The sequence below is a fragment of the Heterocephalus glaber genome, unplaced genomic scaffold (assembly GCF_053883595.1).
Source record: "Heterocephalus glaber isolate CG9 unplaced genomic scaffold, H.glaber_assembly_v1.0 deba00001497, whole genome shotgun sequence".
NCBI classification, from domain to species: Eukaryota; Metazoa; Chordata; class Mammalia; order Rodentia; family Bathyergidae; genus Heterocephalus; species Heterocephalus glaber.
In genome coordinates, this window is record NW_028258320.1 from 5,825,022 (window position 1) to 5,851,882 (window position 26,861).

Here is a 26,861-nt window from a genome sequence, read left to right on the forward strand (position 1 = left end):
AGTAGGATAAAAGGTTCTACAGCATGTAAAGATATAATTACACCACTGGATAGCAGTAATAACCTTATACGAAAGTTGCTAGAGATCCCCAGCAAAAGCAGCACCAAAAGGAGGGCTTTCTGGAGTAGGTGATAGTTAAGCTGAAGGTCAAAGAAGTAAAAATTAGGGGAAGGGTGAAGGGCTGGTTAGTTTAAGGCCTGATGTCTGAAAACACAGGGCAATTTAAGCTCAAGTCCTTGAGAAAGACGGAAAATGAGGCTGGGCTATGCAGATCTCGCGCCAAGCGGAAGAGCTGATTTTATTTGGATGATGGAGAACTAATATCACGACTCTCCCATTATATATATATATATATTTTATTTTATTTTTTTTTGGTACCGGGGATCGAACTTGGGACCTTGCGCTTGCGAGGCAGGCGCCAGAACCACTGAGCTAAGCGCCAGAACCACTGAGCTAAATCCCCGGGCCCCCCCCCATTATATTTTTGAGCTAGGTTCTCCTCCTCCCTTCCTCTTCCCCTTCCCCTTCTTCTTCTTCTTCTTTCAGTACCAGTCTTCCTCCCCTAGGCCTCACATCTCCTTCCTTCTCTCGTGGCCAGGTCTCCAAACCCATTTTTAAGAGACTCCGAGGGGCCGGGGATTTAGCTCAGTGGCACCGCACCTGCCTTGCAAGCACAAGGTCCTGAGTTCGATCCCCGGTACCAAAGGAAAAAAAAAAGAAAAGAAAAAGAAAAAGAGACTCCGTCTTTACTCCGTCACTCAGCCTTCCAGGTCCCGGGCCCCCGCCCATTTCCCCCGCCCATTTCCCCCGCCCATTTCCCCGCCCTCCGATGACGCGCAGGGCGCCATGCGTGGGGATTCCCGCGGCCCGGGCCACTACCCGGCTTGCCCCGCGGCAAGATGGCGGCCTGAAAGCAGCAGGCACCGGCGGAAAGTTTGTTGTGGGATAAGAGTAGTGGGACCAGGAGGCTAGAGTTAGGGGGAGGATCGTGGGATCCTAGCTTAGAGTAGGGACAGAGTCGGGACAGAAGAGGGACTACTTGGGGTGGAGAAGAGGAGATGGAATGGAAGAGGTTGAAGGCGGAGAGAAAAAAAGAGATGGAGCGGGAGGGGAGGGGGCCTGGAATGCTGGGGCAGCCCAGGGGAGGGCCTTGGAGCGGGGGAGACCCGGAATAGGTGTGGTTCCGGCCCAGAAGAAGCAAAGTCACGAATTGGAAGAGAATTTCTAAACCGAGAGTAGAGGAGACTGGAGCGGGGTACTGGAGGCCTGACCCTACCAGGCCAGCGGGTGGGGAAGGGGGCCTTCCTAGTAGAGGGAGAGTGCTCAAGGAGGGAAGAGAGCTCTAGAATGTTGGGCAGGCCTGCTAAGAAGGGAACTAAAGCAGTGGAATGACCCTCTTCCAGGCTTAAATCAGTCTTTCCACAACTCCTATAGCAGCATCTGGCCCAATTTCAGCTGAAGATCCAAAGGCCCCAGGGATTGGAAGAAATCACAGTGCCTGCTTGGAAAGAAGAGGTAGCGACTTGCCCCAGCTCAACCCCAGAGCGGGTAAGGTGGCCTCCAGTGACAGTTTTCTGACTGGCATACTGCCTCATAAAGGATCCACGGCTTGGAGTGATGCTGAGAATCATTTAATCTGCTCTTCTATAGAGGTTGTTCTTTGCCTGTGGTCCCTAAGTTGGTGTTTTTCTTAGAATCAGCCTGCCTTTTGAGAGTTGTAGAATTGACCCTTTTTTGGCTTCATCTGTGTAAGCAAATTTGGGCATGGACCTAGAGATCAGACAAAGTAGTCTAACAAATCCCTGTCAAAAGCAATTGCTTATATGTTCGTAGTTTCTTTTTCCGTCTCCCCGTCACATCTTCAGTTTGACATACTGCCCAGAAGTAGAGATTTTTGGGTGACAGATGGTGGGGAGTCATGAGAAAAAATTCTGATGGTGCCAGTGATCATCTGGGCACCTGCTGTCACCAATTCCTGAATTCATTCTTGCTGCAAGTCTACTTTGGTACTTTGCTTTTGGTAGAAAGGGTTCCTTAATGCCTCCCAGGGGATGTGGATCTTGGGGAAATTGTGTCAGAGGAAAGGAAAGGCAGTTTGGGGGGAGGGAGAAGAAACCCAGATGAGTTCATGGTGAGTTATCAAGCTGACTGGTGTCAAGTTCTGCGAGTTTATCATCTTACACCGTGTCCCTGAGACCCTTGATATTTGAGAGCTGCTTTACAGTTGGACCTGTGAGGTAATGGAAGGAAAGGCTTGTGGAACTTGCCTTTTTCTGATAGCTTTCTTCCCTTCCATTGTATTCTCTCCACATTTAAAAAGAAATCAGTTTCATTAGCTAAACTAAGATTGTGAACTTGGTGTTGGACAGAGGGGTTGGGACTGAAGCCACAGTACAGTGAATGTAGTCCCGTGTCCTTTGGCACTTTGTAGTTGTCACAGAGTTGGGAGCAGGCTTCTTATTGAAACTTGTTTCAGGACCATGCTGCTTCATGATTGTACTGGGAGGTCTGGTTGATCTAGAACTCCTCACTAACCATCTCGTGTTCTCCACACCCCTGCTGTTCACTCAAGTTTACTCCAGACAGGACACCCCAAATCCTGTTACTGTGCCAGTTTCAATATCTAAGGCGTCTGAAGAACTGATTATATTTAGCTGTGAATCTATTTCTAGAGAGTCAAGAACCTGCCTTTTCCAGAGGCAGAGCCAGCCTGCCTAGTTCAATTCCTGACTGCCATTTGTAGTTGTGTGACCTTTATGAATCGCACCGTTCTCTGTGCCTCAGATTCTTACCCATCAATGGAGATAGTAAGAGAACCTTACTCATGAGGTACTTTTTTTTTTTTTGAGACAGAGTCTCACTATGTAGCCCACGCTGGCCTTGAAGTCACAGCGATCCTCTTGTCTCAGCCTCCCAAATACTGGGATTACAGGTGTGTGCCACCATGCCCAGATAAGATGAGTGCCTGACACTGAGTATTAGTTATTCTGCTAGTTAGATCTCAAGCGCTGATTTCTGCTTTTTGGTTGAACCTGCTGTCACTGGAGGATCTGTACCAATCTGGGCTGCTAGCCTGATGATACACAGCTTTTGTATAGTGAGACTATACTTGTTAAGCTATTAAAGTGTTTAAAGCTGTGAGGCTGGGGAATTTTCTTTTTTGCATCTGAGCAGTAGTAGTGCTTAGTGAGCATATTCTGTGTGCCTGGCAAGGTCATAAGTACTTTATACATATGAACTCATTTTTATAACACTCTTAAGCAAGCTGGGGATAAAGGTCTGTGTATTAATATAGATACAAACATCAGGCACATTTCTGATTTTCATCACTGACATGAGCAGTTGAAGAGGACACTGTTTAATTTATAGACAGTCTGGATATAACTTTTCTTTTAAAAATAGCAAATGGCAACTTACCCCGAAAAAAAAAAAGCAAGTGGCATTTTAAAGGGCTTCATTCCCTCAGTGTGAGGAGAACAGGAAGCAGATATGCTTGCTTTGGCCAAAGCCCCTGCTATCTGATGAAGGCCCTTGCCAGGGCTCAAGGTTCTCCCCGTAGTCAGGCTGCCTGCAGTCTGGGCAGAGGTGTGCCTGAGGTTTGATTGACTGGCTTTCCTTTTCCCTGTATTTAAGACTCCTCTGAGTCATGTCCTGTCTACTGAGCATACCCTCAGGGCCCATCTTTTTCTTAAATGACTCTCCGTGCCATCAGAGTAAGCATGCGCCTGGTATCTACACAGGGTTGAGGGAGTTGGGGCCCAGGACTCTGGGCTTTCCTTGGGAACACTGGGCCAGCCCCGTGATGAACTTTACTATCTGGTTGTTTTTTTTTTTTTTTTGGGGTACGGGGCGGGGATCGAACTTGGGACCTTGCACTTTTGAGACAGGTGACAGAACCGCTAAGCTAAATCCCTAGCCCAAACTTTCCTATCTGTTGTGGGACATGTGATACTGAGAGGTAGACAGCATCTGTTAGTCTTGCTCCCCTCTGTTAACTTAGAAGCCATGTGTCCTGGGGTAACCAATGTCCTTTATCTTTTTTTTTTTAAATTCTTTTATTGGTACATTTTAGGTATACAATATGTTTACATTTATCATTGGGTGCTTGTACCTGTATATGACGTATCTTAGATTTTATTTTTTTCCCCATTACCTGTGTGTCCTTCACCCCCTCCACCCTTCCCTGATATACTTTTATCTTGATTTGTGTTACTGTTGGCATGCTGAAACATGTTATCTTCATAGAGTACACTGTTTGGTTTCAGTACAAGAAGTCCTCAGATCGTCTGGATTCAGGTCACATTTTAGCAAATATCTGAATTGCAGGATGAAGGCTGATGGATTTTGAGCTAGTTCTCCCCATTACTGTTTCTTTTTGTTGTATAAATCGACTTCTCATAGTGCCCCTTGTTCAGTATTTGAATCTAGTCCTTTCACTTCCTTCTCACTACTGTATTTGGAGTGCCAAGGACTTATAGGTAAACTCAGTCTTCATTTTTCACTTGGATTCAGTCTATTGTTTTTGTTTTTGTGGTATTGGGGATTGAACCCAGGGCCTTTGTCCTAAGCTACATCTCCAGCCCTTTAAAAAAATTTATTTCGAGACAAGTTCTTGCTAAATCACTGAGTTGCTTAGATTGGGCTCAAAATTGCATTCTTCTTGCCTCAGCCTCCTGGAGTGCTGAGATTACAGGCATCTGTCACTATGCCCGGCTTGGATTCAGCATTTTATCAAGTCCCTGGACTTAGCTCATTCTTGCTAGCTTTTGGGCCTTTGCACACACTAGCACTACTGTCTGCATTTTCGGACCTCTCCCCCTTGGTCCCCTTGGTCCCTTTCCCTTCCTTTTTGTCTTTCAGGGCTCAATTTTTATCCTTTCCTTTAGGACCTCACTGTTCTTCAGTGCCTTTCATCTAGGCTTGCTTCTCAAACTTTAGCTGTATTTCATGTGTCTTATTTACTTGTCTAACTCTGACAAGATGATGCCCTGAGAATGGGGCTGTGTCTTGTTAATTTTTTTTTTTTTTTTGGTACTGGGGATTGAACTCGGGATCTTGCGCTTTTGAGGCAGGTGCCTGAACCACTGAGCTAAATCCCCGGCCCTGTGTCTTGTTTACTGTTGTTTTTGTAGCACTTCGGTAGTACGAGTACTCAGGGGGTGCTTTACAATGCCATAGTATGTGTGTAGAGTGAATGAAATGTGGCGTTCTCTCTGTCTCTGATCTGTTTTCCATACCATTGTCAAAATTATTTTACTGTTACAAACTCTTCCTTTAGGCTGCATGTGGTGGCACATGCTTGTAATCCCAGAATTTGGGAGGCTAAGGTAGGAGGATCGCTGTGAATTTGAGGCCAGCCTGGGCTACATAGCGAGTTCAAGACCAGCCTGAACTACATAAGGACACCCTGTCTCAGAACCCTCCACTCCTCAAAAAAACCCAAACCAGAACTTTTCCTTTAGATATACTACTGTGAGTTCTGTTTTATTCAAGTTAAAGTCCATCGTCTCTAGCTTGGGTTTATTCTCTGGCGCAAGCCCAGTCCTCTAGCCTGACTGGACCAACCCCTATCTGCCCTGTGCTTTATGGCTTCTAAATTCCCCAGTTTCCCCAGCCTGTTGTGTTGTTCATTCACTTATTCCTTACTTGCTCCATAAGGCTCGTCTCTGCTTCTGCAACTGCTTGTCTGCTAAGACCCAGCCCCTCTGTCACCTCCAGTGAGTCTTGGTCTCCTTCCCTCCCCTGCCCAGCACTTTGTGTGAGCCTCCATTCTATCACTTAGGTGTTGTGTGGTGAGTTCTTTGTATCCTTGTCTGTTACTTCCCCTTGGCTGCCCTGCTGCAGAGGAGGGATCCTCCCTAATCCTGGGCTGAAGCAGTTGATACAGGGGGAACTAGGCAGACCTGGTTAAATCTTAATTCTTCCACCCACCAACTGTGCAACTTTGGGCAAACTTCTTAACCAGCAAGATTCTTGGTCTTGTCCCCTATAAAATGAGGGTGACCTGACCTTTTTTTGCAAGAGTATTGAGCACTGGAGATCATGAGATCACAGCACCTAGCGTGGTGCCTGGCATACGAAGCACAGTTGGTAAGTACTCGTTGGATGAATGAGTCCCATTTTGGAAATCTCTGAATAAGAAAAGGCTTTGTTTTATTCAGGCTACAATAAATAAAGCTTTCTGCTTCTGTCATGCAGCCAAGAACATTTCAGAGGTAGGAGTAAGGTTGAGACTCCTTTCTTAAGATGAGGCAATGACAAGGATGAGCTCCATCATTGAGCAGCCTGTGCAGATAAGATTGTTGATTCTTCTGCCCAGCTCTGTGATGACCCCTGTAATATGGCACCATAGGCTGGCTTTCCAGGCTTGGCAAGGTTGTGGTGACCCCATGGATGCAATGTGGTGCATAAATGATGCATTTACATCTTCAGGGCTGTGGCTAGACAAGCTGCCTGCAGCGGGTGACCACAGGGAGTGTCAGAAACCATGTTCCCTGCTGTCTTACAGACTGAAAAGCATTGGGTTAAGTTGGTGGAACACACGCAGACATCAAGGAAGCCAGACTTCCTGGCCTGGGTTTTCTTAGCCCTCTGCTGGTCTTTTGGCACAGAACGGGCTTTGCTGAGATGTTTCCAGGAAGGGGCTGAGAGTTCTGATCCAGCCTTTGCTTTTTTGCTTCTGTTGTAGCTGAGGGTGGTTCTTAGGGCATCGATTCCCAGAACTTTAGCCCTCTTCAGTGCATCGCACCCACATGGGCTCCCGCAAGCTTAGAGTCAAGTGGAGAAGGCACCTGGTATCTCTGGAGGGCACCTTAGGGTCTGGTCCTCAGGCTGGTGCCCAGCCAGACACTTCTCCATTTGCCACACTACGTTATAAGTCAAGGTTCCCTATCTCTTCCCTGCTAGGGCTAAGATGGATTGAGCTTAGGGGCAAAGTCTTATCCCGAAGTCCAGCATTTAGGTCCTACAATTAGTGCCAAGCAGTGTTGGTTACTGTGTGATGCAGCCCATCCTTCCCGAGTGAGCAAAGCAGATGGAATCTCTGCGGCAAACATTTGAGCTGGTGGGAAGGAAGGCCCTGTGTAAACACAAGGTAATAGTGTTAACAGTGGTGTTGCTAATTATTTCCCAGTGTTGAACTCATGTGGTTAAAGGATCTTCCAGTGGCTTGGCTTCAGCTTTTAGCCTTTTCATGTTTGAAAACATGCCATAAGCCTACAGAAAGGGGTTAAAAGAGGAGGTAAGCAACCATGCAGCTTTTCTTACATAATTAGCATCTTCTAGAAAGTCTTGGCTGTGGCACCCTCTGTCATTCTTTAAGGTCTTTCTGTGCTAGCTGTGACCTTCTTGCCTTTCTGGTTGTGTGGATGGTCCCATCTAGGTATGCCCTGTGCTCACAGCTGGGGCTCACAATTACTTTATGGTTGTTTTGTTTTTGCCATATTGGAGATTGAATCCAGGATCTCACACTGAGCTACATTTATTTTGAGACAGAGTCTCACCAAGTTGTGCAAGATGGGCTTGAACTTTTGATCCTTCTGTCTCAGCCTCCTAGAATACAGGGATTACTGGTGTGTACCACCTACCATGCCCAGCTACTGCAACTTTATTAATGCCCAGATGAACTAAAAGAATGAAACCGGTAGGTAAAGTTGGAGTGCAGTTCTCCCTGGGCTTTATCCCTCATCCTCCTGTTTTTGTTTATATGCACGGTGGGAGTGATCTACCGGATTGTATGCTTAGCAGACCTGTGAGGATTCGGATGAGTCAGGGGATTGGATTGTGCTGGCTTCTGAAGGGCCGAGTCCCTCCCAGACTGGCCATGAGGTGAATGGAGCCTCATGTTAGTTACTACCCTGGAAATGCCACCTTTCTGCTAGATGACATTCGAAATCTAAAGGAGGAGGTCCTCTCTTTGTGCTCACCTTGACCTGGGGTAGGGAACTTGGCACCACCCCCTAGAAGAGCCCTAGCACTTCCGCCCAGCTTGCCAGTAAGATGGGATTTGGCCATGTCAGCGTGGGGACTGAGTGCTGGCCTCTGCACTGTCCTGCTCAGCCCAGTGTAGGGCTTAGCCTCAAGTTCTGAAGGTCTTCCAGTGAGGGCAGTGTCAGCCTTGCTTCCTGTGGCTCCCCAAGCTTCGCTCTGGAATTGGAGACAGGGAGTTGGGATCTGTCCCAGCTCTGCTGTGGTCTTGGGGAGGTCACCTCTCCGCTCTGAACCCTAAGATGGGAAAACCCTTGTTCTTCACCTTGCTAGACTGGAAGCATTGGAGGAAACATGGAAATGGTGAAGCTCAGTGTAGGTGGATGGTGAGTGTCCTAAGAACTCTCGTTTTTCATCTCTCATGTAAAAATATCAACCATACAGAAAAATAAGCAAAACGAGAGACCTGCCCTTGCACTTTCCTCTGCTCCTGTGTAACCCGCTGTTCCCTATTTATCACGTATCCTTCTCATCACTTTTGCATACATCTCGACATTCCTCAACAGAGTTCACCTTAAAAGCAACACTCAGGCCGGGGACTTAGCTCAGTGGTTCCGCCACCTGCCTTGCAAGTGCAAGGACCCGAGTTTGATCCCCGGTACCAAAAAAAAAACAACACAACCACTCAGTACCGATGCATGTAGTTCTTCTACTTGGGCTGTTCCTTTAACTGCGTAGCCAGGAGTGGAGGCCCCATGGAGCCTTTAGGGCACCCCTTCCCCCTGGCCCAGCATAGGGGGTCCTCTGGGGCCATCTTTCTGGGAGGCCAGGAGAAGCTGTCCTGAAATTCTCACTGTGGACAGCAACGGCCTGGCTGTGTCTGAGGAACTGTATTCCTCTGAGATGTCGTTGGTGTGTGGAACCAGGATGGGCATGAGAGCTGTGTGGCTCTCAGTACCTGAGTCTCACGTGTGCCCTTTTCCTTGCTCATTCTTTGGCTAGGAAAGAAAATTGATCAGGTTTCTCAACTATTTTAGTGCTTCAAGAGTCCTGGATTTCTGAAGCCTTGAATTAGCCAGAACGCTTGCTGCTACACCTTTGAAAGCTGGTGTTTGGACTTTTCTTGAGGGCTCTGAAGGGCACTTTTGAGTTATCATATAGCCCACAGGATTGCCTGGAACAGGGAAAGCACCCTTTTCCTGTGTCCCTGGTACCTCTGCTGTGGTTTTCTGCTTTGCTGCCCTGGGGGACACATATGTGGCTGAATTTGCCTGAAGTCTGGGCTGGGGTTCCCTTCCCAGAGGTGTTTCTGGGGCCCTAAGAGAGAGTCACTAATGCTTCCCACATAGCTCTGATGGCAGTGCAGCTGTCCTGTGCACTGCTCCTTCTCCGATGGTGGAGCTGGCCCTCTTGGAACCTGGGCAGCCTGGCCATGGCCTTCATCCTCACTCTAGGCTCCTGTGGCGCTGCTCCCTGGGAAGTACCATCCCCCAGCCCTTTCAGAAACTGTAGGTGGCAGTGTGCCACCTGTCCCTTGTCAGGCCCAGTCCCTGTCCAGAGTACACTGCCCCATTGTACTGCACTCTCCGAGGCAGTTCCTGTCACAGCCTCTGTCCCCCAGCTGCTTCTCCCCTAACCCATGCCCTGGGAGACTGTAGGAAGCAGTGGGCTGTGCAGTGCTGGCACAGGCACAGGATGGGTGGCAGCTGCAGCTGTGGGGGGCTTTGTTCTTACAGCCCAGCATGCAGGGCCCTAGCGCAGCCTGGCAGTGGCATCTGGGGACAGGGAGATGGGGAGCCATGCCCCTTCCTACAGTAGCTGCTTCCTTTTGCCTGGCCACTTGAGAGCCTTGTTGCCTGACGAATGAGGGCTATGCTTCAGCAGCAGGTGTTACAGGTGGCAGGAGCCCCTTGGATATGGTAAGATCCTGAGGCGCTGTCCCTGGACCCCAAGAGAGCGCTGTGTGAACCTGTGTTATCTGCAGTTTGGCCTTGCTCTGCTCTCACCGCAGCTCCAGAGTTAGACTGTTCCCAAACCAAGCTGTTTGTATGGTGTGCGTGGCAGCATCTACCATGAGTTTGTCGCTAACCATTGTAACCGGGCGATCTGGCTAGTCAGAGAGGAGACACTAGCCCTGGGAGTCTGACCTCAGCCAGCTGCCCTGCCCTGACTGCCACCAGTGTGTCGCCTCCTTTCCTCCCCTCCAGGGCTGCCTCCTCCCCTCACTGATGGTGTGCTCTCTTGTCCTTGCCAGGTTCCCTCCATCTTCCCAGTCCCCCCGCCAGGCTGGGGATGTACCCCACTGGTGGTCAGCAGAGAGCAGTGTCCTGTAGCCTGGCACCTGCTATTGTGCCCTCCACACCTCCCCACCCACCCTCATGTCAGTTTTCCCGAAAAACAGAGTGGGTTGGCTTCTGTTCTGCCTGTGCCTTGTCATGTGGAGTGTGAGGGCATCCCTCGGCTACTGGTCCCTGAGCTGTTGCTGCCTCTCCTGCCTCAGGAACAGACAAGTGGGGCTGGAGGGAAAGGTGGGATGATGTCCCCGCTGCGCTCCTCACCCAGGAGAGAGGTTGGGATCAGCTGCCAGGTTCTAGGCGAACCTTGGCTGGGCTTTGGGGACATCCCTAGGAAGAAGAGAGAATCTGTTAAATGGAGAGCTGGAGCCCAGCACAAGGTGCCCATCTGAGATGTTACTCTGCCTGGCAACTGTGGCCCTGAGGTGGAGTGGGAGGGGTTGGGCTCCTACCCTTCCACGTCTAGAGCTTCAGGGGGACTTGGGCCATGAGAAACTGGAAAGGCACCTCAGCCATCAAGGGCCAGGATCTGTCTTGGGCTCCATACTGACCCAGAAAGGGCGGCGCTTCGGTGGAGCTTGCTGAGTTCCTGCTGAGCAGTGCATAGATGCTGCACCAAGGCCTTTCTTCCTCTAGGCTGGAGCGCGGGGGCAGCAAGAGATGGTTGCTTGGTGTCCCTCATCGGGACAGATCTGTTCTGTGGACAGACTCCATGTCCCTACAGCAGCAGTGCTGGGCCAGGGGACTTTGAGAGCCACAGGCCCTCCCAGTGGCTTCTGTCCCTGTGGGTGGGGAGGGAGAAGGCAGGGGCCTGACTGGTGGCTCATGGCGGGTAGATGTGAATGTGAGAGGGGCCATTCAGGACCCTGGGGAGGGAGGGAACAGGCTGGAGGGTTTTTTTTTTCCTTCTGACCAGGAAAGCAAGAGCCTGGAGTGGAGTGGAGGCCTGGGCACAGGGTCAAATGCCAGGTGCTTGCCATGAACACGGGGGCTTTAGCCTTTGATTTACTCGGGGAGGGGCTGATGTGGTGGGGCATCTTCATTCTCCTCAGCCCCTTTGTTCTGTTCCGTGTTTGCCTGGATCCGAAGCCAGGTGGGTGGACTGGAAGTGTTTGTTCAGGAGGGAGCCAGGTGAGCTCTCCTCGGTTGCCAGCACAAGTTCTGCATCCTCAGGATTGCTCTGGGGTGGGATGGTTCCACCCTCTGTGGCTTTCAAAACCCTGTCAGTCTGTTCAGATTAGAGTGGGCAGGGGGCCAGGGCTGCAGGCTGCACGTCCCAAGAAGGTGAGGTTGTACTTGCCCAGAGGGGGTGGCAGGCGTAGTTGTTGGAGGGGCAGCAGGGCTGGTCTGGGCACAGACTGGCATCTTCCAGCCTAGTCATCCACCCAGAGCAGAACCTCTGCCCAGGCTCCACCCAAGAGTTATTGGCTGCCTGCCTGCCACGCGCCCAGGATTGCTGAAGGCTTTGCTCATGCATTTTGGGAGCAGCTGTGTGCCGGAAACGGGGCTGGTGGCAGGCAGGAGAGGCATCTGGGGGAGCGGGGGAGGCTGGGCCCAGCTTTGGTAGGACGGCTTGTGTTCTCCCTTTCACAGTCGGGGTGGAGAGGGCTGTGATAGTATAGTGTGTGTAGCGGGATCTTCACGGGCAGTCTCCAGCCACTCTGGGTCCACCTGGTCACAGGGCTGGTCCGTCTTAGCTTAAGTTGGAGGCAGAGCCTGGATTTCAGAAATGTGAGGAGTAGCCAGCTCTCATAGCGTAGCCTACCCCAACGTGCCCATCTTCCTCAGGTCTCAGAGTTCAAAGACTGCTTCCAACCATTATGCTCAGGACCATGCTGCATCCTGTGTGACCAGACTATTTGTGTTCTAGTGGCTGATGAGGGTTTGTTGGAAGGGCTGGTATTTATTTTCATTATTTCTTTACATCTTGGGTTCCCAGGTAATCGGGCAGCACCTTGTATAGCTGATGTGTTCTGAAGCAGGGTAGGTTTTCCTTTCATTTTAGAAGCAGTGGTGATTTTTAACTTCCATTGGACTTTCCTTGAGCTTTAATGATTTTTGTGCTGATATGTGGGTTCTTCCTGAATCAGATGAGTGGGTTCATTTACCCCTTGAGGTGCTTCACTTGCTTGATTTATTGACATCTGTGAGCAGAAAGGCTTATCATCAGGCTTGGAAATAATCTGAACCCAGATAAACTGATGGGGCATAGTTTCTTTTCTTTTTTCTCTGTAGTACTGGGGATTGAATCCAGGACCTTTGCCCTGAGTGACATCCTGAGCCCTTTCTTGAAATTTTGAGGTAGGGACTTACGAGGTTGCCCAGCCTGGGCTTGAACTTGCAATCTTCCTGCCTCCTTCTCCAGAGTGCTGGGATTCTAAATGTGTGCCACCACACCTTGCTGGCTTGATTTCTTAAAGGGAATGTTGGTGATGGGTGGAGTGTGGCAGGAGGAGGCTTTCGTGGACTCAGTCCTGTCTCCCTCTCATGGGCAGTGCTGGGAGGCTGCTGGCCTCTGAGCCCTCGGAGGCGGAAGGAGAGGTGCTTGGCCCTCCCTTCCTCTCCTAGGCCTTGGGCAAACCCTCAGGGAACAGCAGAAAGGAGTGGAGGCCACCTGGGCCTCTGGGCATCTGGGCCTGGGACTTCTTTGCTGTTGGCTCCTATAGGTGTAGTTAGTGGTTTGGAGAGTCAGGTTCTTCTGAAGAGGCTCCACTCCTGTTCTTTGGCTCCCTCGGCAGCCATCTCTGAGTTACCCACAGAGGGGCAGGTATGAGTCTCAGCTCCTGGTCAGGGTGGCACCTGGATCTTTTTGTCCTTTGTGTAAAGGACGCTGCTCAAGCAGCTTATGGTGGAGGTCTCACCATCTGTCTCTGTCTACACGCTGCTCAGCTGTTTGGTAGGTTCACAGCACATGCGTGCCGAGTCCCATTCTTAATGAAAGTAGACTTTGTTCTGAAAGGCAGCTAATCATGCCCCATGGGCTGTAATCAGGGAGAAGGTATTTAATGCCGGGCAGGCGGCAACAGGCGGCCTGCATGACTGGCAGATTTCAACATGGCAATTAGGGAGCCATCGCCCCCGCCCCACCCCGGCAGCTAGAGGTAGCCTCTCCTGGGATCCATTCTGAGTGAGGGAAGAATGAATGCTATGCAGCAAGGAAGGAGTCAGGCTCAGGCCAGGTGAGGGCCTGGAGTGTCCCTTTCCCCTCACTTAGTTTTCTGGTGGTATGGAGGACATCTGCTTCTCTGGGTGGCTCCCAGGATGGTGTCAGCAGGTCCAGTCCAAGGAGCCACAGGCCAGGCCGGGTCAGCCAGGGCTCCCTGTGGCCTTGCCGTTCTCCCAGGGCATGGCTGTCCTTTTCTTGGGACCCAGCCCTACATCCTGAGTCCTCCACCCCTGGTCCTGAGACTCAGGCTGTGTGGGGAGGACAGCAGGGGAGTCGTCCCTGTGCCTTGCCATTTCCATGGTGCCCTGCTGCACACTCTTAAGTCCCCAGCCCGTGGGCCCCCAGGCTGTCCTTGGCCTGAGCTTCTCATGGCCCATGGCCCATTCTTGGTTGGTCAGCTGCTTCCCTGAGGACCCTCCCCTCCATACAGGGTTGAGCTCCCTTCTTGGGCTGCAGTACTCCAAGCTACCTGGGAAGCCTTCAGGGGTCACCTGGTAGCTGGCTTCTTGGCAGATGGTCCCTGTGCCATCCACTGCTTCTCCCTGCTGGGCCTCTGCTGTTCCCTGTGCTCCAGCCCTGTGTCGACCTCTTCTGAGGTACAGTCATGCCTGTCCCCCCCGCCACCCCATGAGATGAGCTGATCCAGAGCATTTAGCAGATGTTGGAAATTGAGCTGGGGAGCCAGGGCCTGGGTGTCTCTGCACCCCGGTATTTACAGGCCTGGGACAGGGAATGGCTCAGATCTCCCTCAGGCATTGGGTGTGTCCCCTTGCTATGATTGACACTTTTAGAGAAGGACCTCCCACACAGAGCCCCTGTGTGCAGGTCCTACCCATCTCAGTGCCAGTCCCGCCTGCACTGTCTCCCCACTACCCTGACCCTCCCAGGCCCTCCCGGGAGAAGAGTAGATACGTGCTCTTGGGAGGCCTTGCTGGGCAGTGGGGACTTCAGGTCAGGGTGAGGCCAAGGGAGCTGGAGGATGTGTGGGGCCTGCTGTGAGGTGGCTCTGAATATAGATTGGCAGATCTGAGCATGCCCCGTCCTCCTGCCTGCCCTCGGCTCATGCAGGTCCTGGTGCCCTTGGCAGGAGTGGGGAGAGGGAGGTAAAGAAGAGGCTAAAGACAGGACAGAGCACATGGTGGTGCTGCAGAGAGAAACTTCCTCGGTTGGTAGGAGGGAAGAGGAGGAAAGAGGGATCAGGTTCTCCATGGAGAAGGGAGACTGTAGAGACTGCGCCCTGGAACCGCCCCGGGTATCCACTTTCTGCACTGTCTCTCATTGCCTCCTCTCTGTCCATGCAGGGGACCAAGGGTGTTAGGACTTTTCTGGGCCTCTGCCTCAGGCCAAAGGAGCCCTTACCCTGGGGCCCTCTGGGGACAACCCCAGGGGACCTGTGGCAATGACTTGTTTGCTCCCCCGCACCCCAGGAATGTGCTGTCCTTTCAGGCCTACCTGGATTCCTGTGCAGGGAGTCAGCCCGACGACACCACACCTACACTGCTTGCATTTTGTGCCCTGTGGGGACACGTTCTGCCTTCCATCAAAGGGGCGGAGCCTGGCAGCTCGCGAGCCTGTGCTGCCACACCCCAACTGCCCCAGAAACCCCAGTCCAGGGATCAGACAGAGGAAGAGACCACTCCTGGCTCCCTGCCCCCAAGTGTGCTTCCTGCCCCAGGCCTGCTGGAATGTGACTGGAGTCGTGGCCAGGGCATGTCCCAACAGTGGGAACACATGCTTTTGCCCAAGGCTTTCCTCAGCCCCTAGTCTGCTCAGGTGAATGGATGGCAGCAGGAAGAGGTTGTTTTTAAGCCCAGAAGGCCACCTGAGGTTACTGCCTCCTTGGATCACAGAAGTGGTGGTGGCTGACCCCCTGCTGCAGCCTGCCTCACTGCAGGGCTTTGGGCAGAACTGGAGGGGCCTTGCAGGTCTCCACCTGACCACTGTTGTAGGTGCAGAGCAGGCTTAGTGAGGTAGGGAGTTGGCTGCTGTATGCCAGAGTATCCCTGAACTTAGGCTTTCCATGCCAGGGTTGTCCCCTGTACACTGTTGAGCTTTTGTGTGATGCTTCTGTGTTGTGGGGCTGTCCTGTGTGCTGATGGCTGGCTGGCGGCGTCCCTGGCCTCCACCATTAGATGCCAGTTCAGACTCTTTCCAGGCATTTGCCAGGTGTCCCTAGGGAACAAGTGGGTGAAGTTGCCTGGTGAGAGCCATGGCTTTGAAGTCCTGTCCTTCTGACCTTCTCTCTTGGACTTGCCTTTCCTCACTGCCAAGTCGGTTGGCTGCCATTATGCACAGAGGTGGCCTTTGCGCTCTTGTGGAAAGGCTGCCAGCAGCCACCTTCCAGCCTCTCCTCTGCCTGTCTTCTTGCATCTCCCTGAGGGCTTTCCTGGTTGAGACCTACGTCCTCCAGAGCTCTGAGTTGTTTCCAGACTCTGAGAGGCTTGGCAGATGAGCAGGACAGATACTGGAGGGATGGGGACAGGACAGAGCTGGTCCTGTGGCGAACTGAATCATTGCTTATGCAGAGACACGTGCGTTTCCTCTTCAGAGAGGCAGGAAGTGGTGCCTCAGTTGTCTCCTGACCTCCCTGCGTGGCCCTCCCTAGGGACCCGTCCAGGTCTCAGCCTGGCAGGTGGTGCTGACAGACAGGCGGCTGGCACCTGGTTTCCACTTTCCTCCCTTCTCTGGTTTCAGGAGTCCCTGGCTGGAGGAAGTAGAGGGGCCGTGAGATGCGGAGAGCCTAGGGCTGACTCCCACAGGGCGGAACAGAGTGAGCTGCCGGGCCCCAGACGGTATGTCCCCAACTGTATGTCCCCGCTCAGCCTGTGCCCCATGTGCTCTCTCCTGGATGGCTGGCAAGGGAGTGGGGAGTCAGGTGTCCTCTCCTGGTGGAGGCCAGAGACTGCTCTTGAGCTGGGAGACCCTACTGAGGAGCTGGGTTGGGGGAACATCCTCAAACTGTTACCTTTTCTCAGAGCAAATGCTTACCAAGCATTTCTCCTGTGCCCCACGGTCCTCTTGCCACTTCATGGAACCGTCACAGCAGCCCTGCAGGGTGGCCTGCTCTTGCCTATTTTAGTGTTGAGGAAGCAACTGCACAGACAGCAGTTTTCCCTCTACCCCCAGCGAAGGGTGCAGTGTTGCTTTGGGCTTCTGTTCCACTCTTCAGAGCAGGATCCACTTGTCCTGGGGCCCTTCCTGTCCCACCTCCCTGTTCTCCATTGGGCCTATGCCCCGCTGTCTACACTGCCCCTACCCAGAGGACTGACCCTGAAGTCCAGCCCCCTGATGACCCCAGCAGTGGCCTAGGCCTGGCTGCCTGCATGGTGGCTCCTGCATCATACATGTGTGGCCCTCAGTCACACATGTCATTTGTGTCAGTCCAGAGGCCTCTGTGCCCGTCTCCGAGCCTCTTCCTCCCTGGCTTCCCTCAGCAGGCAGAGGAGCCCACACCTCCCAGAATGACCAGTGCAGCCCCTGCCAAGAAGCCCTACCGCAAGGCCCCACCAGAGCACCGGGAGTTGCGGTTGGAGGGTCCTGGGTCCCGGCTCGAGCAGGAGGTCAGCAAGACTGGTGGCCAAGGCAGGCCCTGCAGCAGGTGTCTGGCTACCTTCCCGTGCCTGAGCTGCAGGTCCCCTGAGTGGGGCTGGGCTGTTCCACTGCAGGCACAGCTTGGGGCCCTAACTGCAGCTGTGCTAGAGGGCACAAGGGCCCAGGGGGACTGCACATCAGCTCCATGGAAATGACCCTGGGCAGCATTGCTGTCCCTGCAGGATGGGCCGATCAGCTGGAGGCTGGCCTTGGGTCCCTGTAGTCAAGTGGTGGCCCCTTTGGGGCTGCTAAGGATGCAGTGCTCCAGCTGCTTCCCATCAGTGCAGCTGTTCTGCCTCGTCTGCAGGAAGTGGACGCTTCCTCAGCTGTGCTGTTGGGCTCATGCATGTTATGTGTATGGGTTTCCGCTGGGACCAGGCTCTGCTCCTAGGAGGCCTACAGTCACAGAACACTGCTGTGGGCTCTCCTCCCTTGCTGTGTTCCTGGCGGTCCCTGTTGCAGCTCATGGAGCATTTAAAGGACCAGAAAGGCAGTCACCAGATGACCTTCAGGCATGTCATGGCCCACTTGGGACAGATTCAGGGCAGAGAACCTTAGATAAAAATGCCAGCTATTGCTGGATCTGTTGGTGAAGACCTGTAATCCTAGCACTCTGTGAGGCTGAGGCAGGAAGATCGCAAGTGTTAGCCCAGCCTGGGCAACTTAGCCAGACCCTATCTCAAAAAAACAACAAAAAAGGGCTGAGGATGTAGCTCAGTGTGAAGGTCCTGGGTTCAACTTCCAAAATGGGGAAAAAAACCAAAACAAAACCCAGAAACCAGCCTTACGCTTGTTCCTATGTAGTGGGCATTACCCTGGTTTTCTTTCTTTCTTTCTTTTTTTTTTTGGTGCCAGGGATCGAACTCAGGTCCTTGTGCTTGCGCAGCAGGCAGCGAAACCACTGAGCTAAATTCCTGGCCCAACCCTGGTTTTCTAGATGAAGGACCAAAGGCTCAGTGAGGCTCTGTGAACCAACATGTGGTAGACAGGGTCAGATCCAGTTGTCAGCGATTCCTGAGTCTGTGATTTGGGCCACCTTCTCCTTTCTTGCCCACAACTGCAGCTCTGAAGCAGCAGGTCTGTTTGGACAGGTTCTTGATGTGTCCCCCCCTACCTGTGGCTGGCTGAGCTCTGGCTTGGGCCGTGACCACGGTGGAGACTTGGGGAGGATGGGCTGGAGTTAAATGCTGCACAAGATGCTCTACTCTCACTCAGGACTCACCCAGAGGCTCCCCTCAGCCCTGCATTGAGCCTCCAAGGTCCTGGGAGGGCTCTGCCAGAGCTTGGGACTATAGCCTAGCCTGACTTCACTTCCCTGGAGGTCCCTGCTGTGCTGTGTGGAGGCTGGGCCCAGGAGACCAATGGACAGCTAAGAGGCTGTCTCTGAGGGAGGTGGCATGGTACCAGGACCCATTTGAAAATGGCTGTAGGAGTGAGGATAAAGGTTGTTACGGGAGAGGGTGATTACTGGGTGGCACCCATCTCTAGGTGGCCCTGCAGTCCTTGTCTGCAGAGCTTCAGAAGGGCCCTGCCAGGGCTCCATGGAGGGTGGGCTACCCAGCAGGCCAGGGTCTGGAGCTGACCCTCAGGCTTCTGTTTTCCTCTGTCCAGGAGCCCCTGACGGATGCAGAGAGGATGAAGTAAGTATGGCTGCCTGAGACGTTGTGCTGCCCAGACTGTGTCCCCTTAGCTCCCAGCAAGGCTGTTGGTATGGTTAGGTTTTTCCCTTGTTTAAGCAGAAGTCAGAGTTGGGATGGTGTTTCTCAGGGACTGTGGAAGGCAGCTTGCCACTGTAGATACTCTTTTTTGGGGAAATGGGGTTTTATCGTTCTGTGGGCCCTGAGAGGCCCTGAGTGAGGAAGTGGGTTGCTGGGAGGGGCCTGCTTTTGCCAAGGGGCTCCTGTGCCAGCTGCCTCCCTGTGACAGCCCCACGAGGCCCCAGGAGAGGAGAGTAGGGCTAGGCCGGATTTCCAAGGGATTAATAATGGAGAAGCTGATTGTGCAGGGGGAAACTGGAGCCAGGGGCTTGGGGGCTGGCTGGCTTGGGCAGTAACCAGAGACAGGCTGGGAGCTGTGCCCCCCTTCCCAGTTCTGTCCTGTTCTGCAGGGAGTGAGGGCACAGAGCACTGTCCTCTGCTGCCCCCTATGCCTCTCACATTCTTCAACCCAGGCTGTGTTCCCAGGCCTGTGGCACGAGCTGCCCTAAACCCAGACCCTAGGAACCCCCGCTGCCCCAGTTGCCTGCCCCTTCTCTCTGATGCCCTCTCTGCACCCCAACTTGCAGGCTTTTGCAGCAGGAGAATGAAGAGCTTCGCCGGCGCCTGGCTTCGGCTACCCGACGCACCGAGGCCCTGGAGCGGGAGCTAGAAATCGGGCAGGACTGTCTGGAGCTGGAGCTTGGCCAGAGCCGGGAGGAGCTGGACAAATTTAAGGACAAGTTCCGCAGGTGTGGGAAGAGGGGCCAGACACACACACAGCATCTCCCCATGCATGGGTTAGCTGGAAGAGGCTTCAGATGTGACCTCGTGCTGATTAGAACATGGAAATTGTGGCTGGAAAGGGCACTGCTCAGGAGCCTGAAAGCAGGGCTGTGTAGGGTGGGAAGAGCAGGTCTGGACCAGGCATCTCCGTGTCCCTCCACAGGCTGCAGAACAGCTACACGGCCTCCCAGCGGACCAACCAGGAGCTGGAGGACAAGCTGCACACATTGGTACTCTGCCACCAGGGTGGCCAGTTGGCCTAGCACTGTGCTCCAGGCCAGGGGCCAGGACTTTCCTTCAGGGAGCCCCCCTCTGGCCTGGGGCCTGGGGCGGGGCGGGGTAGGGCCCCGGGTGGGGAAGGAACTGCATTTGCTATGCGAGGTGGGACTGTCGTGATGCTTACACTGTTTCTCTTCTCTCCTCGTCTCCCCCTCATGCTGCCATCGTTGCTGCCGCCCTCTCCTCTCAGGCCTCTCTTAGCCACAGCTGGATTTTTGCAGTTGCGTCTGAGTTTGTGTTTCCTCCCTTGGGCTGGCCTCCTCAGCCTGGGTCCAGGACCTTGGGGCCCTGGCTCTCTTCCTCTGCCCCTTGAGGACCCCTGTCCTGTCCTCTCCCTGCAGGAGGCCTGTTGAGTAGCTAGGGCTAGGGCTCCTGTCCCGATGTCACCCTGAACACTGACTGCTCGGCCACAGGGGCAGTGGGCCCTGGCTCCACTCCATGGGCCAAGGATCAGAGGCGACTTTGGAGCCTGTTGCCTCCAACCAGACCATCCCCTAGGCACCCTGGTTGTGCCTGGTTGTGCCCGGCTGCTCCCTCCAGCCTCTTTCTGGCATAGCTGAAAACAAACAGCTGCATATAGCTTGCTCAGTGCCCAGAGCCCCTAAAACTCTGTTCCCCATAGACAGGTCTAGACTGTTTCTGTCCCGGGCCTCGCCCTGGCTGACCCGCAGAGCAGGAGCAGTGCCGAGTCTCCTTCTGTCTGTCCGTCAATTGTCTGCTCTGTCGCCTTGGCTGCCCTGGCACTTGTGCCTCAGTGTCTGGGCTGGAGGTTGGGTGGGGTGGGGGAAGGGCTTCCTGCCTGTGCTGGATTTACCACTCCTCTGTGCCTCAGATCCAGAAGGCTGAGATGGACAGAAAGACACTGGACTGGGAGATCGTGGAGCTGACCAACAAGCTGCTGGATGCCAGGAACACCATCAACAGGCTGGAGGAGCTCAACGTAGGTCACCTGCCCTGCTTGGCCTCCCTGTCCCCTCTGGGGTGGGCTGGCTCCAGGGAGGGTGCGGCTGGCAGGCTCTGAGGTCGCTCTGTGTGTAGGAGCGATACCGGCTGGACTGCAACCTGGCAGTACAGCTCCTCAAGTGCAACAAGTCCCACTTCCGCAGCCACAAATTCGCCGACGTGAGTACAGCGCCCCCTGCCAGCACTAGCCAGCATGGCCTCCCAGTCCTGCACCCCAGCTATGTGCGGAGCCCTCCACCTAGCCCTCCTGCCTCCATCCTGTCTTGCAGCCAGGCTGTCACTATGCAAAGGGCTGGCCCTACTGGGGTTCCTGTGACAGGGACTCAGCTTGAGCCTATGTGGGAATGAGAGGTGACCAGAGCTGTTGGACACTAGTGCTGCTCCTGTTATCCCAAGGGGCAGAGTCTAGACCCCAGAGCCACAGGCCACAGTCTGGAGGGTTTGGGCAGAGAACATGCTGAGGTGAGGGAGGTAGAAGCTCCAGAGCACACAGCCTCGCCAGCAGGTCTGGGTTTGCATCACAGCTGTGTTCATCAGAAGCCGCAGTTATTTTCTGCTGCTGAGCCTATGTATCTGTGAAATGCAGTCACAAGGAAGAAAGTATGTGTTCCCAGGAGCCATTGATTTTGCCGTGGCCCAGCTGGCTTCAGCTGGGACCATTCACTCCACTCTTCCTTCTCTCAGCTGCCCTGTGAGCTCCAAGACATGGTTCGGAAACACCTGCACAGCAGCCCTGAGGCTGCCATCCTGGGTCCCGCTCCCAGGCCAGCCCCAGGGGCTGTGGTGCCCACCTCCATCATTGCCCGAGTGCTGGAGAAGCCAGAGTCCCTGCTGCTCAATTCCGCCCAGTCAGGCAGTGCTGGGCAGCCCTTGGCTGAGGATGTCTTTGTGCACGTGGACATGAGTGGGGGTGCCCCAGGGGACACGGCCAGTCCCCCAGCCCCCAGCAGTCCCATTCCCCAGCCCAATGGAGAGTGCCACTCTCTGGGTACTACAGGGGCCTCCCCGGAAGAGGAGCAGTCCCTGCCAGCCTTTGAGAAGCTGAGCCCCTACCCTACCCCGTCCCTGCCGCACCCACTGTACCCTGGCCGCAAGGTGATAGAGTTCTCTGAGGATAAGGTCCGCATCCCTCAAAACAGCCCGCTGCCCAACTGCACCTATGCCACACGCCAGGCCATTTCTCTGAGCTTGGTAGAGGAGAGCAGTGAGTGGGCTCACCCTAGCCCGGAGCCCAGCAGGCCTGCCTCGACCCAGGCTTCCCCATACCACCAGCCTGGCCCCACAGCCTCTGCGTCCAACAACTTGGCTAGTTCCACTAGCTCTGAAGAGGACTTGTTGGCCAGCTGGCAGCGTGCGTTTGTGGACCGCACTCCACCGCCCACTGCCGTGGTCCAGCGCACGGCCTTTGGCCGAGATGCCCTCCCTGAGCTGCAGTGCCACTTTGCCCTTAGCCCTGTCAATCAAGATGAGGTGATTTTGACACCTTCTGCCCCACCCAGTGAGAGTGGGGTCCTGCTGCCAATGGAACCTAGACCTGGTTCTGCCAGGGAGGAGGAAGAGGAAATGTTCAACCTGCCTGTCAGCCCTGAGGAAGAACGCCAGAGTCTGCTGGCTGGGGACAGGGGTGCAGAGGAGGGGCCTGGTGCTTCCCACACTGAGGGCAGGGCCTGGCCACTCCCTGGCTCTAGCCGCCCCCAGCGAAGCCCCAAGAGGATGGGGGTGCATCACCTGCATCGCAAGGACAGCCTAACCCAGGCCCAGGAGCAGGGCACCCTGCTCAGCTAGGCCACCCTTCCTTGAGGACAGCAGACCCTGGCTTGGAGCAGGCAGTCTGCAGTGCCCTGGCCCTGGACTCTTCTGACTTGCACAGCTTGGTTCCCCATGTGAGTGTCAGGCTATGCCAGGCCTTTCAGCTGCATTGACACTGGCACCAGTTTGCTCCTTCATGACTTTGTCCTTGTCTTGGAGTATTTATTCCCCAGATTAACTGCAGGTAGCTCTCAGGCCCTTCCCAGCCCAGGTTGGACTGTCCTGGTGCATCGAGGGGCTCATCAGTGTTCATTCTGTCCTCCCTTCATGTTTCTGGGCTTGGTGGTTTGGGGTATTGCTGGGGTTAACCTCTGGTTTCTGTTTTCCTCTGCTTCCTTCTGCACAAGCTGCTGCCCTCCGGGTGCCTGGCTCAGCCACCCTGGGATGGACAGCTGAGACTCAGGGTTCCCCTTGCTGCTCCTCCCCCCTTGATATAGGAGCGTGGGCTTCAGGGGCCTCAGGCTGGGCTCTGGGTGAAGCCTGGCTCTTCCCAACCTTGGCTCTAGACTGTTACTCCCAGCTTTGGGAAATTTTCACATTGATGATTATTTTTAAATAAAACTATTTTACTGGTATGGCTTCACTTTTTGTTTTTCTGATACCGGGATCGAACTCAGGACCTTGTGCTTGCAAGGCAGAGGGCAGCACCACTGAGCTAAATCCCCAGTCCTAGCTTCACTTGTCTTAATGGCCATCCCTCTCCCACAATTCTTCCCAGTTTTCCTAGTATTTTCCTGGACTTCGCCAGTGACCCACACCCTTCCACTCTGCCTGGGGCTTCCCTGGGCACAGGGCCTTGTGCCCTGGAGAGGGGCCCTCAAGTAACCGGCAGGACCAGGGTCTTCCCTCAGCCCAGCACTGGAAGTAGGCTCCTCACTGTCCTTAGGATCTTTATGGGTTTGTGAGGTGTCACCTGGGAGCCCCAGGTCCTAGGTCTGGGCCAGGCCTGTTGAAGACATGGGAGCTCGGGCTATGTGATGATCCTGCCCCCTAGTGGTGCTTAGGTACAGTTCCAGTCCCCCCCCCCCAGCCACCCCTAGTGACCACAGCCTCAAGCCAAGTTGTAGATTTTATAAAATCTCTTCCGAGCCAGCGGGTTGTAGCCAGAGCTGCCAACGAGTCCAAAGGCGTTGCCCTGGGCTCCAGTGCTTCCAAGGCTGTTGTCAGCCACAGCTTCCAGAGCTTCCCACACTGCCAGGAGCTGCCAGAGCCCCAGGGCCACCCCCATCCCCATGCCCTCTCAAGCCACAGGGCCTGTCCCTGCCATCCAGGGAAGGCACTGGGGACAGAGAAAAACATGTATGTCATGACACAGAAACCCAAGTGGAAAGTCACATCTCGGTTTCAGCCAGCAGACTGTCCCCTAGTCCTGATGTCATCAGCACCATCTGCGAGCTGGCGTCTGTGGAAAGGCAGAGGGTGCTAAGGTAGCACAGGAGTTTCCACGTGGCTGTTTGCCTCGATGGGGACACAAAGGTGAGAGTTGGCCTCTTCCCCACCCACTTTCCCTTTCCCGGCTCCTCCAGACTTGGCCCTGAGCAATCTTCCGGTTCTTACCGCCGGGGCACATCCAGGAGCTGCTGCCCCTCTGGTGGGCAGCGGGCTCCCTCTCTCGTTCCCATTCCTGGGTGTTGCCAGTCCCTCCGGCCACCTCCTCCTCCTCCTCGCCCTCAGAAAGAAGGTCACAGATTTGTTGCTGCAGCTCGGGGCTGATGCTGTTCTCAGCCAACACCAGACTCCGCAAGGCTGTCGGGTAATTTTCCACCATGTCCAGCAGGGTCTGGGGTGGAAGGGTGGAAAAGATGACCCCACGTGATTGTGGCAGGTCCTTGGACCCCACCTGCTCCCCCTCAGGCGTGTCTATCCCATCCCCTGCTGGTCCCAAACATCACATCCTCTCACCTGAGCTGACTGATTGGTGAGCCCGGTCCCTTCCAAGTCTAGGACCTCTAGGGTACGGCTGGAGGCCACAGCCACAGCTAGCATCCCTGCCACGTGGTCACCTAGGGAGACGGCACACGCACACACTGACCTGCACTCACGCCCTGTCAGCCCCACCACCCTCAGCTTCCCCATCACCTTAACCACCCTTGGCCCCACCCCCGGCTCCTCAGGAGACCCTGGCTGTTGGTGGGTAGTGAGGAGGGGACTGGAACTGGGATGCTAGCTGGTGCTCTGACCCCCTGATGGTCACCTAGAGGTCCATACAGGACAGCTCCCCTCCTGTCCCTGCCTGGGCCCTCACTCCTCTTCTCTCCCCAGTGTGGGGTTCCCATGGCAATGATGTCCCAGGTTCTTGGGGAGGTGGGCGGGGCACGAGCCTCACCCAGAGGGTTGTAGTCCAGATTGAGGACTCGGACCTGGGAACTGTGGGCCACAGCGATGGCCAGGCGGCTCCAGCCCTTGGGGGTGATGCCAGGGTTGGCGCTCAGTGTCAGCTCCTTCAGGCCTGGGCAACAGCACAGTAAGAAGCCAGGGCAGGGAGGGTCAGAGCCTCCTCTAGCCCTTCCCACGTGTGGGGCATCTGGGGAGTCCCCGATGGCTGGGAGCCACCCCAACCCACCCACAGAGCTCCAGAGCCACTGAGGACTCTGAATCTGCAGCTCACTGCATCCCCAGTCCCCTCTTTCCTGCAACATCCTTACTCCTGCTCAGGAGGGACCCTGTACTTAGCTTCCACCCAGGCCAACCCACGCCTTCCTCACCAGACTTGGCCCCGTCCGGAGGGAGGAGGCCACAGATGAGGTTGATGGCTTCGTCACCCAGCATGCAGTCCCCCAGGTCCAGAGCCACGAGGGCAGGGTGGAGGGCCAGGGCTGGGTTCAGCAGGGCCAGACCAGCATCTGTCAGTGGGCTTCCGTGCAGGCTGCGGGGAGGCAGGAGAGCAGTTACTCAGTCCCCAGCCTTCCAGTGGAAAAGGGGCGCCTCCCCTGGGAGGATCAAGAGGAGGAGGGATGAACATTCTGGATTCTCAGGAATACCCAGAAGAAGTGGAATCTGCTTCTTTTTTCTGGGGCAAGGACTGGGATCCGGGGTATTCCACAAGGAGGCAGAGAAGGGGCGTGCTGCTGGTGCTTTGGAATTTTCCAGTGGGCACAATTGTAGGCACAGGACTCTAGTACCCGAGGTAAGGGCGGGTTGATTTTTGGGAAGCAAGGCGCCGCCCAGGCAAAGTAAAGGAGGGCGATAAAATGGGGAGGCAGGACACGCCCTGCCAGGAAGGGGTGGCCACCACCTCGTGGGGCTGCAGGAAGCCCAGAAACCAGGCAAGCCTTGGAGGGTGTGGTGGAGACACGGGCAGGGGTGCAAGGTCAGCGGGGTGGAAGAAAGGAATTGGAAGGTGCAGAGGGCCAGGAGCCGGGAGGGGAGCGCGCGGAGGGCCGCAGCACCCGGAACCCCTGGCGAGGGGCGCACTCACAAGAGGGACTGGATGGAGCGGTTGGTCCGCAGCGCCTCCGCCAGCTGTTTGATGCGGCTGGGGCTGGACACGACGCCCAGGTTAAGGTTGAGCTGAGCCAGGGATGTGGCTCCGGCTAGGGCCCGGCAGATGCGGCCGAAGTCGCGGTCGCAGAGGCGGCAGCCACGCAGGGAGAGCAGGCGCACGGCGTTGTCGCGCAGGCCGCGGCAGATGTCCCGCACCTCGGCGCCTGACAGCGGCTCTCCCGAAATCTGGATGGAGCTGGGCAGCATCGTACCCGGGGCTGGGCCGCAGGGGCCGGGGCGGGGGCGGAGCGGGCGAGGGAAGAACGCCGGAACACCGCACGGAAAGGTGCAGGACGCCGAGGGTGCGGGCCGGGGCGCGCGACTCTGGCCCGCCGGCGCTGCCCTGCCCCGGTCGTTGTCGTCCCTCGCAGTTCCGGCGGCGGCTCGGGCCCGGGCCCTGTTCGGAGGCCGCCCCCGCCCCCCAGCCCGGCTCCCCGGGCGCCCCGGGCCCGGCGCGCGTCTTGCAGAGACAGCCTAAGGCTGGCGGCGCGCGGGTGCTCTGCTTCAGCTCCTGCGCCGGAGCAGGCGGTGGGTTTCCATGGCAACGGGTCGCGTCACCGGAGCCCGCCCCTCCCCTCCCGACCGGAGCACGCGGCCCTCGAGGCTGGCGCACACCACTGGGCACTGGCCAGAGGGAAGCCCTTCCCAGACCATGCCGAGCTAGACAGCAGGTGGAAAGATAGGGCTGGGGCCTAGGACCCACAGGACCGAGAGGGCGCAACGGGGGCGCGGCGGTTAAAGGGGGCGTGTGACGCTGCGACCGGCTCTGCTGCCAATTCCCCGCCATCCCCAGCCCTTTAAGGGTCTCGCGCCACTACCCCTCCCGTCTGACCCCCTGCACGTGCCTCTCCGGCTTGGAGGTCCCGGGCC

The 26,861-nt window shown here is 55.2% G+C and overlaps 2 protein-coding genes across 12 annotated transcripts; one reads left to right on the forward strand and one right to left on the reverse strand.

Moving 5' to 3' along the window:
• Window positions 1-813: 813 nt before the first annotated feature.
• On the forward strand, window positions 814-23,083 carry Tjap1 (tight junction associated protein 1). 10 transcript variants are annotated; one of them, XM_013072978.3, is made up of 11 exons: window positions 862-933; window positions 1,435-1,548; window positions 16,081-16,178; window positions 16,821-16,946; window positions 18,589-18,617; window positions 19,262-19,423; window positions 19,621-19,687; window positions 19,927-19,956; window positions 20,569-20,676; window positions 20,775-20,858; window positions 21,384-23,083. In XM_013072978.3, exons 4-11 carry the CDS (start codon window positions 16,848-16,850, stop codon window positions 22,482-22,484), a joined length of 1,680 nt encoding a protein of 559 aa, XP_012928432.1. In that variant the 5' UTR covers window positions 862-933; window positions 1,435-1,548; window positions 16,081-16,178; window positions 16,821-16,847; the 3' UTR covers window positions 22,485-23,083. The 10 variants fall into 10 exon arrangements, with proteins under 10 accessions (XP_087040732.1, XP_087040733.1, XP_021115423.1 ...); XM_087184608.1 differs by having other exon boundaries at window positions 16,824-16,946; XM_021259764.2 differs by having other exon boundaries at window positions 852-1,548; window positions 16,824-16,946.
• A 481-nt stretch (window positions 23,084-23,564) lies between these two features.
• Lrrc73 (leucine rich repeat containing 73) lies at window positions 23,565-26,533 on the reverse strand. Of its 2 annotated transcripts, XM_004846492.4 has the most exons (6): window positions 25,927-26,522; window positions 25,214-25,374; window positions 24,835-24,957; window positions 24,411-24,511; window positions 24,066-24,288; window positions 23,565-23,910 (listed from the first exon to the last, which is right to left on the reverse strand). In XM_004846492.4, the coding sequence occupies exons 1-6, from the start codon at window positions 26,196-26,198 to the stop codon at window positions 23,840-23,842; spliced, it is 951 nt and encodes a 316-aa protein (XP_004846549.1). In that variant the 5' UTR covers window positions 26,199-26,522; the 3' UTR covers window positions 23,565-23,839. The 2 variants fall into 2 exon arrangements, with proteins under 2 accessions (XP_004846549.1, XP_004846550.1); XM_004846493.4 differs by lacking the exon at window positions 24,835-24,957 and having other exon boundaries at window positions 25,927-26,533.
• Between the last annotated feature and the right edge of the window lie 328 nt (window positions 26,534-26,861).

What these genes read in the sequence shown, in the direction of transcription:
- Tjap1 (XM_087184606.1), top strand. Translation starts at nt 847, where the DNA reads ATGCGTGGGGATTCCCGCGGCCCGGGCCACTACCCGGCTTGCCCCGCG. An exon ending in AGGACAAGCTGCACACATTG is followed by an intron (nt 19,688 to 19,926) that starts GTACTCTGCCAC and finishes CTCTCCTCTCAG; the next exon opens with GCCTCTCTTAGCCACAGCTG. An exon ending in GCAGCCACAAATTCGCCGAC is followed by an intron (nt 20,859 to 21,383) that starts GTGAGTACAGCG and finishes TCCTTCTCTCAG; the next exon opens with CTGCCCTGTGAGCTCCAAGA.
- Lrrc73 (XM_004846492.4), bottom strand. Translation starts at nt 26,198, where the DNA reads ATGCTGCCCAGCTCCATCCAGATTTCGGGAGAGCCGCTGTCAGGCGCC. An exon ending in TCCGGACGGGGCCAAGTCTG is followed by an intron (nt 24,958 to 25,213) that starts GTGAGGAAGGCG and finishes GCTGTTGCCCAG; the next exon opens with GCCTGAAGGAGCTGACACTG. An exon ending in TCTGGACTACAACCCTCTGG is followed by an intron (nt 24,512 to 24,834) that starts GTGAGGCTCGTG and finishes CCGTCTCCCTAG; the next exon opens with GTGACCACGTGGCAGGGATG.